This window comes from Poecilia reticulata, linkage group LG23 (genome assembly GCF_000633615.1).
Source record: "Poecilia reticulata strain Guanapo linkage group LG23, Guppy_female_1.0+MT, whole genome shotgun sequence".
NCBI lineage: Eukaryota > Metazoa > Chordata > Actinopteri > Cyprinodontiformes > Poeciliidae > Poecilia > Poecilia reticulata.
The window spans coordinates 5,366,173-5,379,846 of NC_024353.1; the positions used below are offsets into that span (position 1 = coordinate 5,366,173).

Here is a 13,674-nt window from a genome sequence, read left to right on the forward strand (position 1 = left end):
TGCATCATTTCTCCACTGAGAATTATTCGCCATCTTGAGCTGGTGTGTCATATTTGAATACTTTCACAAAGCATTATGAGTGTTTTTCTTCCAATATGTATGCTAATAGATGTAGATGAGATGTAGTAGAGACTTACCGCTTCCACTAGACTGCCTGCACTGCCATGAGACAGTGAGCTGGGGTCCTTCCCCGAAAGCAATGGTACAGTGAGTGACACCGGCCGCGGTGGCCTTTGACTGGGCACCGGCGTAGGGCTAGGACTGTCCACTGGGCTATTCCCATTACTGTCGTTGTACCTAAGCGCAAGGCATTTATTTGATAAAAAAAACAAAAAACAACAGGTTCTGAATCTATGCTACCAACTGTTATTTAATATGAAACCATCTAAGTTTAGGTCTTACCAGGGCCCACAATTTACAGAAGGCAGGCTGGTATTGAGCTTTTCATGAGAGTTGGAGCCCTCTAGTCTTAAAGAAGGAACTCTCTGGTAGGAGGCATCACTGCATTGGTCTACAAACACAAAAAAAGAGGAAGATAGGAGAGAAAATCACAAGTACAAGGGGAACTCATTGGGAGTAAAACATCCAAATTCTGGTTTCAATTATTTATTTTCCTTTTGTTAAATGTGGAAGCTACGTCTGTAGAAAAGGCAATAATTTTCATCTTGATGGCCTTTGATATGTACCTGTGGGGTTAGCTGCAGGCGTGGAACACAGTCGGCTGAAGAGGGTAGGTGAGTGACTCCTTCTCAAAAGGGGACTCAAGCCTGCCACTGCAAGAGCCTGGAAGAGAATACAGAAGAGGGGCAAAAAGGCAATTATAATGCAGGTGCAGTTAGTAAAATCTTTTTTTTTTTTTCCTTTTTCAAAATTGCAGTTTTTTGTCTACAGGGTTGCTCTAAAAGATCGTTCTGTCACTAGAAAAATAGAGATCAGTTTTCAGGACAAACTTGACAGGCATTTCTGACTAAATTTTCCATGAGCATTGGTGAAACTTAAATTGTACTTAGCTCAGATATGTTTTTAGGCATTTTCATGGAACTTAACATTTACTTTTTGAAACGTTGAGACTTTTATGAAAGTTGCCTGACATTTTCCTGGAGCGTGACAAGTAACTTTTACAAAGTGCCACCCTGTAACTTTCGTGCAACTTGCCACATAATTCCTGGAGATACTTAGATATTTCACTGGAATTTACTGCGTGCTTTCAAAAATTTAACATTTGCTGTTCTGGAAGTTGGCAGTTACTTTCCCAGATATTCAACAAAGCTTGGAAAAATCTGTGAAAGTTTCAGAAAACTACCTGTATACTACAAAAGTTACAGAAAGTACTTGATGTTCTAGAAGCATTGCAGAAAAGCACACACAGGATCAGTGTGACCTCGCTGGACCGCGCACAGAGTAAAAAACCAGTGAGATCTAAATAACTTCATTTCTTAAAACCGGGGGAGGGTTAAAAGATTACATCAGTCTGTCTTTTCATTTAGCTAGATATAATACTTTTGACAAATTTTGCCGACGTTTACTACCTGGTGATGTACAAGATGTAAAGGTACAGCAGTCTTCTGCGAGACATCTGGCCTTGTCTGCCTCCGGAGACACTCCAGGTGGAAGGAAGATCTCCGTGCTGACACACGAATCACAAAAAAAATACAAATGTATAAATTACAGCCTACAGCCTGTATATTTATACAGGTGGTCGCACAAATTTCTGTACGTGAATCTGTGTACACACTCAGGGTAGTTGGACAGAGGAAGACTCTTCGTGGAGACTGCCACCCTCCTCCTCCTTTTTGCTCCTCTACTTCTTCTGCTTCCTCCATAGGAGTGAGCTGTTTACATGTTTCGTCATGATACACCAACCTAAAAAGGGTACAAATAAATACACAAGAAGAAATGAAATCAGCCATGTGCTCTTATCAGATGCAGGCTAAAGGCAAAACTGTGAGTGTTTTTCAGCAGTACATGTCAGAAGAAAGTGAGTGCTCATCGTCCTGGTACTCCCTGTCGTCACCATAACTCTCATCGTACGTCTCCTCTGTTGACCCCTCCCCTCTCTGGATGATTGGCAGACGACTGTCACTCGAGTCCGAGCTACAAATAAATCGGCCAGCGACCAAACAAGCACAGCAAACAAACACAAACAAAATTAACACAGACACACATCACAGATGGAGGCAACATTGAGGAACATATGCAAACACATAAAAAAGCAGCTGATTAGCAGAACAGCAATGAGCTTCAGAGGAGAGGGATTTAAAAACCTGGAGTGACGTGACTACTGAAAATGGAAAACGGTAGTAGGGGGGGAAAAGCCTGCAGAGAAGCGGCTGGGATTTATGGTTGTTTTGTTGAAGCAAAAAAGGTGAATAGCACTGAAGACAACACTTGGAATATGAGAAATGATAGCCAGACTGAAATTCAGACATCTTTGAAAAGCGCACGAGAGAATAATGTTGAGTTGAATTTCACCGGCATAGGCTCTGACAGCATTGATTTCACAGCAAATTAAACATTGAAGAAAAAGTTTTAAAGCGAAAGATTAAATTCACTTTGACTATTTTTGAATACAAAAGTGTGCATGCAATGGACAAATTGAAGCCAATTTTGTTTGATCATAATGTTTTTAGAATATTGTTTGAGGACACCGAAGAATAATCTTTTTAAATGTGTTTTTGTGATTTATTCTTCCTGACGGCTTTTGGGACTCTATCTGTGCCACCATATCCAAGTTTTCCTGCTTTTCTCCTGCTTAGAAAAAATGCTTAATATCTTGGGTCCGTAGTGTCATTCCATATTTTTCTGATTTGGAGTTGAAAAGAAGAATTACAAAGTCAATATGTCAAAGGCTGTCAGTTATGTTTCATCACAACAAATAGCAGTTTTGTTTTTTTTTAAATCAGGAAAGACTTTCAAAGATGTCTTGTCAGTTGGATCCGTTTCATACTCCAGATTTCAGCTTTAAGGAAACATTCTGACATTTAAATTTCATTCCTTTTCTTCTTCACCAGAGTGTTTGTATAAAAGCACAAACTTCCCACAACCTGCCTTGGCACGTGAAGTTGCTCACCAAGTTTTGAATATATTGTAAAAAATGAATTCCGAAATGTTTTTTTCCCCCCCTTATTTGTGCAGCAAAATGTAAATGTATTCTGAAAACATTCTGGTAAAGAAAAATAAAATAAAATGTCAGCTATTTCAGGGCTCCACAGCAAATTCTGGGTTAGATCAGTGTACAAGTAAAATGTTAATAAAACCATTCAGGATGACTGATCAATTCATAACGAAGCCTGTCCTGTTGCTAAGTAGATCAGTCTCTCTGAAAGCTTACATTTTGATTTACATGTGCTAAACCACCAAATATAATTTATGGTAAAAGAAAAGGTAGTAAATTAACCTTGCTTAAGATTAAAGAACATAAAATACATAACCGTAGTTTTTTAAGGACTTTAATATTGTTGGCTATCCGATGCTAAATATATGTATATATGTAAATATAGAAAATGCGCTATCCAACTCAAAAACATTTAGGTCACCAGTCAGATGGTCAAAACTTGACATACAGGTGTAGAAGGATTTTAAGGCTTGATTTTATTGGTAATACATTCCACAAAACGGATAGGTATGGAGCTCAGTGCATGTCTGGTTCCTTAGCTAGTTGAAACCAGATATTTACATACATTGAATAAGGGAAACATTTTTTTTCCTGTTTTAAGTCATGATTACCAAAACATATTAGCCGAAGTACAGAAAAAGAGAATTTTTAGAGGATGTTTTCATCATTTTTATACATTTGCGTTGTAATGGACATTCTGAAACTTGACTTTGTTGTCCTGAAGACACTTTCTAACTAATTTGAAGGTGTATTTAAGGTCATTGTCAATCTGGAGGACCAATGTCCACCCAAGCTTTGAATTGAATTGGATAATTTTACTTTCTTCAGACCACAAAGGCATGAAGTTGCCTTCGTGTGTATTTCCACCTCGACCTATTTGCTCTTACGTGCTCACAGATTTTCTGTGGAGTATAACCCAAAGTTACTCATGGACAATTTGCCTATTCCTGGCTTTTTTTGTTGTAAGAAAATACCTAGCTGCAATGCTACTTGACTTGCTTTTGGCTGTAGTTTGCAAAGTAGCCAATCCAGGAGCGTCATTCCTTGGTTCTGATTGGCTGGCACAGATGTGGAAATCTGTAGATATTAGCTTCAGTAATAATGACAATGATTTCTGCTGTGCATGTTGATGCACATTCAGTTATATTTGCTTACCTATTGTATGGTTTTAATTTGGTTTAAAAGAATGACTTTAAGCTTTAGAATATTTAATAAGGTTTCTCTAGAGGTGGGGAAGCTAGTTATGTCTAACCCAGACCTGCTGTGATGTTCAATAAAAGAGCAGCAGCAGAAGCCCTTGACAGGAGAGGTTTGGGCCTGTTGCACCAAACAGTCCATCTCTGGCTTTGGTAGCTGACTTTAAAGCTGCACTGCGAAGCCTGGCTTTTGCTGTAGCAACTACCGCATTATATGCATAGCAGCAAGTGCCATTGTTGCACTTTGACAGCTATGCTTCTTTGTAAAGCATCATAAGATTTTCTTTTTTTTTTTTCTGTGCGCACCCAGGAAGCTTAAAGTACCCACACACATTCCCTCTCTGACCCCTGGCAACATACCGCATGAGGGTGTCATAAAACATCCTGCTTGCCAACAGAAACAAGAGAGAAGGAGAGAAAGCAGGTGATGAAGAGAAGAAAATAGTGGACTCATTTACGTCTGGAGGCAATTGTAAATTTTTATAATTATGTTAACTCTATATTGAGGCAAGAGTATGAAAGAAATTAAAGCTCTGAGGGCAACAGTTGCGTGAAAATGCAGTTAGGTTTATAATGAGGATTTCAAGACTCACCTTTTTGGAGGGAAACACCACGCTGATCTAGGTAGTAGGATGGGTGTGAGGGGCTGGCCTGTGTGCCCATCCACCGTGCTTATGGACGGGCTTGGGAATCGACTGACGCCCTGGGTCGTCACTCCGGTCATTCCAGTGTTGTTGGCGTTGTTGATGTTGGCGTTTGAACCTGATGAGGAGTACGATGAAGGGGTGAACGTGGTTGAGTCCATCAGCTTCTCGTGTGACGGGCTTTCCCCTTCGCACGGAGAGCCTTTCTGACTTATGTGCAAGGGACGTTGAGTGGTGAAGGACTGTGGGAAGGACCCACGGCCGTCGGTCTGGTTGTAGTAGTTGACGTGGTTGCCGAACAAGCCACCCGTTCGCTGTTGTGTAAAAAGACAGAGGACTTAGTTACGGGCGTAGAAAAACCTCCTAAGAACGGGTGAAAAACTCTATGTTGTAGTAATGCAATGCCTTTCAAAAGTAGTCACACCTCTTGCCTTTTTCACATTTTGTCATGTATATTGATGATAATTTTTCAGAACCATGCATAATTGAAGTTATGTATTTCTTTACCTTAGCTCTTCTATTACAAATGATTTTTGACAGAAAAAAAATCTGAAAGTCTAACATGCATTTGTATTCAGTCTAATTTACTCTGAACCTCTGAAAAGAACAATACAAATACTTTGCATGTATTTGTAACGAGTTTTAAAAACGTTTTATTTTCCTTACATTTTACAACCTTCCACCACTTTGTGTTGGACTATCACTAAAAGATCCAATAAAATACATTGAACTTAGCTTTTTGACTAAAATGTGAAAAAGATTAGGTGATTGTGGTACTTTTGGAATGCACAGTAATTATCAGAGGTGGGACCCAGTCATTGTGTTGAAAGTAACAAGTAAGTCTCAAGTTTCTCCACCCAAAACTTGATTCAAGTCTTGAGTAATTTTAATAATTTATTCAAAATAACAATAATTTTGAGATTTTTAAATTATTTAAAAACTTCCTCTCTAGGTTTCAACCTACATGTTCCTAATTAAAATAAAAAATTCTTTGACCTCCTTGAAGTATGTGCAAGCAAATTAAATTATTTGTAGTATCTCTGCCAAGTTAGTTGTGGGATTATGAGAATTTAAAAGCCATCACTTTTATCTTCTAACAAACTTTCTGTTTTATTTCATCAAGTCAAGTCTAAAGTTTGTTAAATTTGAGTCTGACTTGATTCAAAGTCACATGACTTGAACCCACACCTCTGCTGTTCGAAGTAGTCATCCTTTACCACATGGAAATGCAAAGCAAAGACCATCAGTCATTAATCAAGCAAAGCAGCAATAAAGCCAAAGCTAAAAGGAAAGGCACAAGCGCTATGTCATAAAAAGTCTGACAGAGTAGTCGTTTCATTTTGAAAACAAAAGAAAATCACCTATTGAGTTTTGTTTCTTCATTAATAAGAGGTACACTTTTTCAATGTAAAAATATAGTTACAACCTAAGTAGAGCATACAAAAACCTAAAATGATGTTGAAAATTGAAGACTTGCAACTCAATATTTCAGTGAAGAGTCAAAAACAAAAAAAAGAAATGTATATATACACAAAGATTTTTTCAGTGGTAAACAAAGATACTCTGACAATAATTAATATTCTAGAATTTCAAATACCAGTCACCATATTTGGTAGTGACTATAGACGTAAAGGAGGAGTGGTTACCAGTCCTACGTGACTGCATGATAGAAGATTAGGTGTTGGGAAAAACCATGTCTTTAGATGAACTATCTGCTGTTGGAAAGACTCATGCATTTGTTTCTGGTTCAGTTCAGCAAATAGCTAGATTTGGACTTTTGCCTGTTTTTCTTGGTGAAAATGACTAAATTCTGCTTGTAATTGTTTGGGTAAACTAATTAAAAACTATCTGTCTTAACGTTGTTGGAAAAACACTGACATTAAGCTTTGGTTTGGTCCACTCTTCTTTTTCCATCATCACTTACTTACTGCCAAATTATACAATGCAGCGAAGCTATATGGTGGGGCATGCTGCTTACTTATGTCTCTATGAGGCATTGAGCACATGCAGGCATGTATCTTGGTATGGATGGACCGTCAAGCTGGTGCCAATTGCCTCTTTCTCGCTCTCTCTCTCTTTGGAGAGTGAGTGGGGGTGTGTGTATCCAACCTTTACCCTGAAGATATCGTCCTCAGATGCAGCTGACACGGATTCCTTCATGCCTTTATCTATCTCCTCCTCCACGTTCAAGTCTCCAGAGATGGCCCTTCTGATCTCTGGACCGATGTCATGAAGCGTCCGCAGGCCCGCCTTCACATAAATCAAGCACCATCAATTGCTACTCTCTACTTCACTTTTTTTTAATATACAGATCATCAAAGCAAAACACAAAACTCTAGTGAGTACCTGCAGAGAGAGGGCAGTTTTGGGAGGCACCTTGGCCACCAGGCCTTGTTCTTTTCTCTTCTTAAACTTGCGGAAATATTCTTGGATGAGGAAGGTGGCGTAGAACTTTCCAACTGTTACTTCATCATCTGCAAACCAATTAAAAAAAGTTTTACATTTAAAAATAGTTTTAAATAATGCAGCACTTTACTTTCAGAGAAATCACATAGACAAAATCACATAGACATTAAAGAGGGTACGTACCACCAGCAGGGGGCACTACTTGATCCAACAGCTTCATGCTAGTTCTCTTCCAGATCTTTTTCACAATTGCTCTTAGCTCCTCGTTAGCCTGCTCCAGATTACCTGGACATACAATACACAGCACACAATCAAGATGTCTGAAGAGAAGCTGCCACACTTACAACTGAGGCCTGAAAATGTGAAAATACCAGAAATAACCCAGTTCAAACAGGCATACTTGTATTACAGCACCCCAAAATATTTTTCCTTTTAACCACCAAAGTGACTTAATTGTCTTCCATTGTCTTGGAAGACTATTGTTTACATGTTTGCTAGCTTGATTTGACTAGTTTTGTGGAACCTGTTTGCCCTTCTTTGTGTCTGTTACCTTCTGTCTTGATCCTGAGTGCAGTTCTGACCAAAGCAAACAGTGTGGCATTGAACATAACCGTTCCATCGCTGTTCAGAGGCATGTTCATCGACACCAGGCGCTACAAGAGACCAAACAGTCATGAGTGTAACAGTGAGGACGTATAGTCGTGACAAACAGTTGTGGAGCAGATGGAAATATTTTTATTGTTATCTTACACCAATTCTACTGCTTCAGTTGTTTGTTATGAGCAATTTATTTAGGTTTATGAAGAACTGACTAATATTCAAGGGGTAATAGCAAATGGGCTGCAGGAACCAGGGTACAGTTACTTTCTCTATTGAAGATCTGTGCAAATTGTTTGTGGGTAAAAGGCCTGGATACAATTTCTGTCATTGTGACACTGAAGCATCGTGAGAGCATTCATGCATCAATGAAAGCCTTTGAAACGTATAAAGTATTTATTTAACTTCAGTATGCCATAGAAAGACTGACAGAAAATTTAACACTAAAGCAGTAGAGTTTGTGCAAAACAAAACATTTGGTAGCTATGACTGCTTTATGTTGACACATACTCATGATTTAATATATTAATGAGCTGCCTGCTTTTAAACTTTCTATGTTGTGCACAATATACATAACAGATGATGTAAAGAAATTAGAATAAATTATTTTACCTTGCACGCCACCCGGTGTGGACAGAGCTTTCCAAAACCGAGGGGAGGCTGAATTCTCCGGAGCAAGGTGACCACGTCAAGGTGTTTTATCCTCCCCCTGGAAGCAGTGAAGAAGTCGTATTGTAAATTTGACCATATCTATTTTCTCATGCTGATTTTATTCCTGCTCACTTAAAACTTACTTGGCCTCTGGGTCGTATTCAGCCCAGATTCTCTTAAACTCATCAAGATGATGAGGCCCCAAAATTGACCAGTCACGTGTCAAATAGTCAAAGTTGTCCATTATTACAGCCACAAAAAGGTTGATGATCTGGAAAAGGAGGACAAAATCTCTCATTCCTTCTAGTTACCAATAAATGACATTTAAAATTTTAAGCTTCAATATTATGATCTGAAAAAGTAGAATAACTTATAAATTAAGTTCCCTTGCTCAGAAAAGTACCATTTTGTCTTCTGCACTTACCAGAAAGGCACACAGCATGTAGAAGCTGACAAAGTAAATGATGGCAAACTGGCTGCCACAATCATCATGGGTTGTGCTGTTTTCATTGGTTGACCCTTTCTCGCATGGGTGATTGGGCGAACACGCCAGCATGATCTCTTGCCACGCCTCACCAGTTGCACATCTGACAAGCACAACAAAAATACAAACATGCAGCATGCAGAGATCCATGCAAAAATATTTAAATACACAAAAAAGAAAAGCAAAATTGCATGTAAAGATGTATGCAAAAAACATACATACACATACATAGAGGGAGACACAAGAAAAAGCACAAGTGTGAGCAATTACAATAGCCAATTCACATCTTTACATACAGTGCCTTGCAAAAGTATTCATACCGCTTAGACTTTTTTTAAAAACATTTTCTCATTAATACGATAAACTTTATTGCATTTGAATTTCACAATAAAGTAGTGCAGAAGGAAGATGAAACATACAAATTAGCTTACAATTAAACATCAGTAGTGATTTTTTTTAATCAACACCATATTCTAAACCAAAAAAATATAGAGCGTGTAATATCAGCATTAATACAGCTGTTCTGTGAAGGCTTTGGATAGAACACTGAAGAACAACGGGGTCAAACTTATGAACTAAGAAACGTCTGAAAATCAGAAACAACAACATCCGCTCTAATCGCGCTAACCTGAAGAGCAGCAGCACTGCCTGAGGGAACGTCTGGAAATTGTTGTTCCTGTTGATTTGCGTGTGGTCCCGCAGTGCTATCTTACCAAACATCTGCACAGTAGGAGCGAAGGGGGGGAAAAGAGGGACAGTCATAGCATTCAGCAAATGATGTCAGCATTGTGAAGAGGGCGGTCAGAATTAGAGGCCGGCTGTCTCCAGCAAATCAAATCAAACTGCAACTCCACATCAAGAGGGAAAGAGACAACACAGCAGCTTACACAAGCAAAGAAAATACAGAATAAGGGCAACAAAAAAAGAGAGAGAAGAAAACAGCGGTCAAAAGAAGTGAAGAATGACTATTTGACTGACTCCAGGTGGACAGACGAAACATGAAGTTCTGCTACAGGAGAGGAAAGGAGAAAGCTGACGACGGGGTTTGGGCTAGCAAGGGGAACAGCTTACCTGCATGCCAATGACGGCGTATATGAAGAAGAGCATCACTATTAGCAGAGCTACATAAGGCAGAGCCTGGAAAGAGGAGAGAAACATCAGTGCCGAGCATTTAAAAGTAATACGCACCAAAACAGCAGACCATTCACTTTTAGTTCCCTTTTCTTACGTAGTTATGAACTTATTGGTATAAGAGCTCAAAAGTAACTAGTTGGCTCTTTAGGAGGTAAAAGTGAATGCATCTGAAGTGGCACAGCACCAAAAACAAGCCAGCAGAAACCATCTGACGACACAGTTAGAAACCTTAAGACAGGAACTGATCTCTAAATTTCAGGCATCAGACCAGCTTTACCAGAGATCAGCTGCTGAGCTGTTGGCTAAAATAGCTCCTGTACATTGGTTAGTCAGGCCAAATCATTGTTTTTAAAAACTACTTAAGACTAAATATCTTATATAGAGCCAGAAAATGTCACAATTTTTAAAACAATAAAACGGATAAGTTGATGATGAGTGATTTCAACGCATTTTGGGATGCCTCCATACAGTAGAAATGCACAACCAAATACTGATGATGAAGTTCCCTGTGAAACTCTGGACTGCAACTGCTTGGATTGTAAACATAACTTACAGCGCGACAAAAGAACATGTAATCACTTATCTGGAAACAAAGAGCATCTTTGCTGGAAATATGTTCTTTAAAAATTCTTTACTTCAAACACAAACATAGTTGAATTTTTTTTGAGTTTACCTGGTTGTACTGTAACAAGAAGTGGCCCAACTTACCAAGCACAAGAGAGAGAACAAATTCCCTTTTGTCTTTTATCTACAAGTCAATCAAATGATTTAGATTTTTTTTTTTGGTGCTTTGTTGAACTTAGGTTATCTAGTGCTTATCTTGCCTACAGGGAAATGACGAGCTTTTAGAGTTAGTGATAGTAGGATGTGTAAGAGTTAAAAGAATTGAGAAGGGAGCTAGAAGATGAAAAAAGAAAAGGCGGAGAGGGGAAAGAAGCAGAAAAAAGTATTTATAATTTCATCCTGTTTCCCTAACTACGCTGCTTGAATCCAAACCTCCTCTCCATTACCTCCCTCATCCCGTCTCCATAACTTTCTGCAAAAAGAGCAGGGAGGGATGAGGTAAGGAAAGGAGACGTTGTTGGGTTTCAATCATGTAATCTTAGCTCCTCAAACAAGACCGAAGTTTTATAAGAAAGTGCAAAGTGAGTTAGATTAGCACTTGTGCACTGCCCCATTTTCTCTAGCATGTAGTGTCCGGTTCTCCCCTCACTTGGAAAGATTTGATGAAGGTCCACAGCAGGGTCCGAATCCCTTCCCCGCGAGATAGCAGCTTCACCAGCCTCATCACGCGGAACAGCCGGAAGAAGGTGATGGAGATCCTGGCGTTCTCTTCAGAATTCTGAAGTCCCTTTTGGTGGGGTTTGGTGTTTTTTTTCAGAGGAAAAAAAAACACAGGACGCATGGGAACACATGCAAATTGATTCGGGAGGGAAGCACACACACACACACAGTTCACACACACACAGTTCACACAGCGGGTATAAATGGGCAATGACAGACATGCGTATATCCACAAAGACATATGAGCCACACAGGTCATTTGTATGCATATTACCATAAACACGAAGACGTGGATGTAAATATGCATAACACACATATAAACACACACACAAACACACAGAGTTAATAAATGGAAATCAGCGTCCTAAGGAAATCCCATCAAAATCAAACAAGAAAAGAGATCTGGGAGAGAATCGGGCAGTCATGCTTATTTACGTGACTTCATGGAAAAATTATTTGGCAACAAATAAAATTATCCAGAAGCTTCCTAATGACAAAGCTCTCTGACTCTTAATTGGCAAAACTGTATTTTTGATCTGGATGGCTATGCTTCTTTATATTTACAGCAACTGAGACTGACCAAAAGTCTTCAACTGACAGGTACAGGTGCAATTTTAATAAATTGGGATGTAATTGAAAGTGAATCCCATATTTGTTACACACTGACATATTTCGAGAATTTATTTGTATTACTTTTGGTGATTATGGTTTACAGTTCAGCTCAAAATATTGTTTTTTAGAGAACTTGACTATTATCTAAGGCCAATAATTTAAAAAAAAGGTCCAAAAGTGTCTATACACTATATGAACACTCAATATTTTGTGCAAGTGCTGCAAGCATGCAGATCAGCCCGTGGCTCTGCTGAGGTGCTAAGAAAGCCCAGGTTTCTTTAATAGCTCCATTCAGCTCATCTGTATTGTTACTGGCCGGTCTAGCACAGTGATACCACCGTTATTAAACCCGGTATTTGTACTTTCGTCAACATGGCCAGGTAGCAAGTCCAAATGGAAAATAAAACCAGCACTTTCAAAAAGCTTTTCAGTTGAATGAACGATAAAGATTTAAATCATCTTAGACGTGTATGAAGTGACTTTTAAAGCATCAACTCCAGAGACTTCGTGCTTTGTGATTCTCCTCCAAAGTAGTGAATGGATTTTCCACTGTGATGCGGCTCTGGTTATCCCTGTAGTTTGTGTACAATTTTCTACACTTTTCCCTCCTTCTACATTTTTCATTATACTGCCTCTTGAACAACCAGAATAGCACCAGTTACCTTAATTAAATTACTGAAATTGATTTTCTCGATCACATTCTAATTTATTAAGATGCACCTGTACATACTTCCATGAAACTATGTAGACACCAGGTAGAATCGGATACAATGTGAAAGCCCAAGCTTGTTGGCTAATTATCATACGTCATAACTGGAGAATAGAAAAATATTGCAGCTAAGCAAACACTTTCATGTCCCATATCTGATTACATCTTTCTGAAACTTAGTTAAACACCACAGAAGTTGCCTTTTTAAATTGTTTATACAAAATTTAAGACAATGCAAATTTGGAGAAAACCCTTATTTCCAACATCTTAAAGCCACTGACGCTGCCCACAGGAACTAAGAAGCGATTAAATATTTAGACGTTTGGCTGAGTGCTTTTCTAATATAGATTTATTTATTTATACCACTTCTCGCTCCGTGTGACAAAAAGGGGAAGATATAAAAGTCCAATACCAGTTATCAGTATTTCTGTACAACAAAAGCAGTAAAAACTATATAGACGATATGACTAAGGGTCTAATAAGTGGGTTGGAAGCGAAGTCCGAGTAAAAACAGCAAAAATGACAAGGAAATATTTAACAGTCTGAATGTGACCCATGAAACACCCTGTCTAAAACTTTATTCTATTTTGCCATTTGTATTTTTCCAAGAAGCCATCAAGTCCTCATGTTAATCCCACAGAGAACACACTGTGTGCTCTTACAAAGAACTGGTCATTCTCCACACATCTCATTGCAGTTTGGGACAACAGAATATTACACATACCTTTTAAAAACAACACTTAGCTAAATTATGGGTAATTTTGTGCGCTAAAACTCAAAAAACGTTTTTATTTTAGGATGAATTTTGCCATCTTTAACAATAGAAGTCAACTTCTTTTAAG

The 13,674-nt window shown here is 38.6% G+C and overlaps 1 protein-coding gene and 1 long non-coding RNA gene across 26 annotated transcripts in view; one reads left to right on the top strand and one right to left on the bottom strand.

The window, feature by feature from the left end:
- LOC103459269 (uncharacterized) overlaps nucleotides 1–13,674 on the top strand; it is a 175,310-nt gene that overhangs the window by 12,705 nt on the left and 148,931 nt on the right. The gene's annotated exons all lie outside the window — the stretch shown is intronic.
- Nucleotides 1–13,674, bottom strand: part of cacna1c (calcium channel, voltage-dependent, L type, alpha 1C subunit) — a 176,534-nt gene that overhangs the window by 11,548 nt on the left and 151,312 nt on the right. For 16 of the 22 annotated variants that reach the window (XM_017302765.1, XM_017302761.1, XM_017302766.1 and 13 more), the window contains 18 exons: nucleotides 11,441–11,578; nucleotides 10,165–10,230; nucleotides 9,722–9,813; nucleotides 9,034–9,196; nucleotides 8,753–8,880; nucleotides 8,571–8,667; nucleotides 7,912–8,014; nucleotides 7,545–7,646; nucleotides 7,302–7,429; nucleotides 7,065–7,205; nucleotides 4,905–5,269; nucleotides 4,672–4,695; nucleotides 1,966–2,094; nucleotides 1,736–1,863; nucleotides 1,530–1,627; nucleotides 687–783; nucleotides 403–511; nucleotides 138–297 (listed from right to left, as the gene is read on the bottom strand). In XM_017302765.1, the coding sequence (XP_017158254.1) occupies nucleotides 138–297; nucleotides 403–511; nucleotides 687–783; nucleotides 1,530–1,627; nucleotides 1,736–1,863; nucleotides 1,966–2,094; nucleotides 4,672–4,695; nucleotides 4,905–5,269; nucleotides 7,065–7,205; nucleotides 7,302–7,429; nucleotides 7,545–7,646; nucleotides 7,912–8,014; nucleotides 8,571–8,667; nucleotides 8,753–8,880; nucleotides 9,034–9,196; nucleotides 9,722–9,813; nucleotides 10,165–10,230; nucleotides 11,441–11,578 (2,268 nt within the window). The remainder of the gene's footprint in view (nucleotides 1–137; nucleotides 298–402; nucleotides 512–686; nucleotides 784–1,529; nucleotides 1,628–1,735; nucleotides 1,864–1,965; nucleotides 2,095–4,671; nucleotides 4,696–4,904; nucleotides 5,270–7,064; nucleotides 7,206–7,301; nucleotides 7,430–7,544; nucleotides 7,647–7,911; nucleotides 8,015–8,570; nucleotides 8,668–8,752; nucleotides 8,881–9,033; nucleotides 9,197–9,721; nucleotides 9,814–10,164; nucleotides 10,231–11,440; nucleotides 11,579–13,674) is intronic. The other 6 variants (XM_017302768.1, XM_017302778.1, XM_017302775.1 and 3 more) reach the window with 4 other exon arrangements.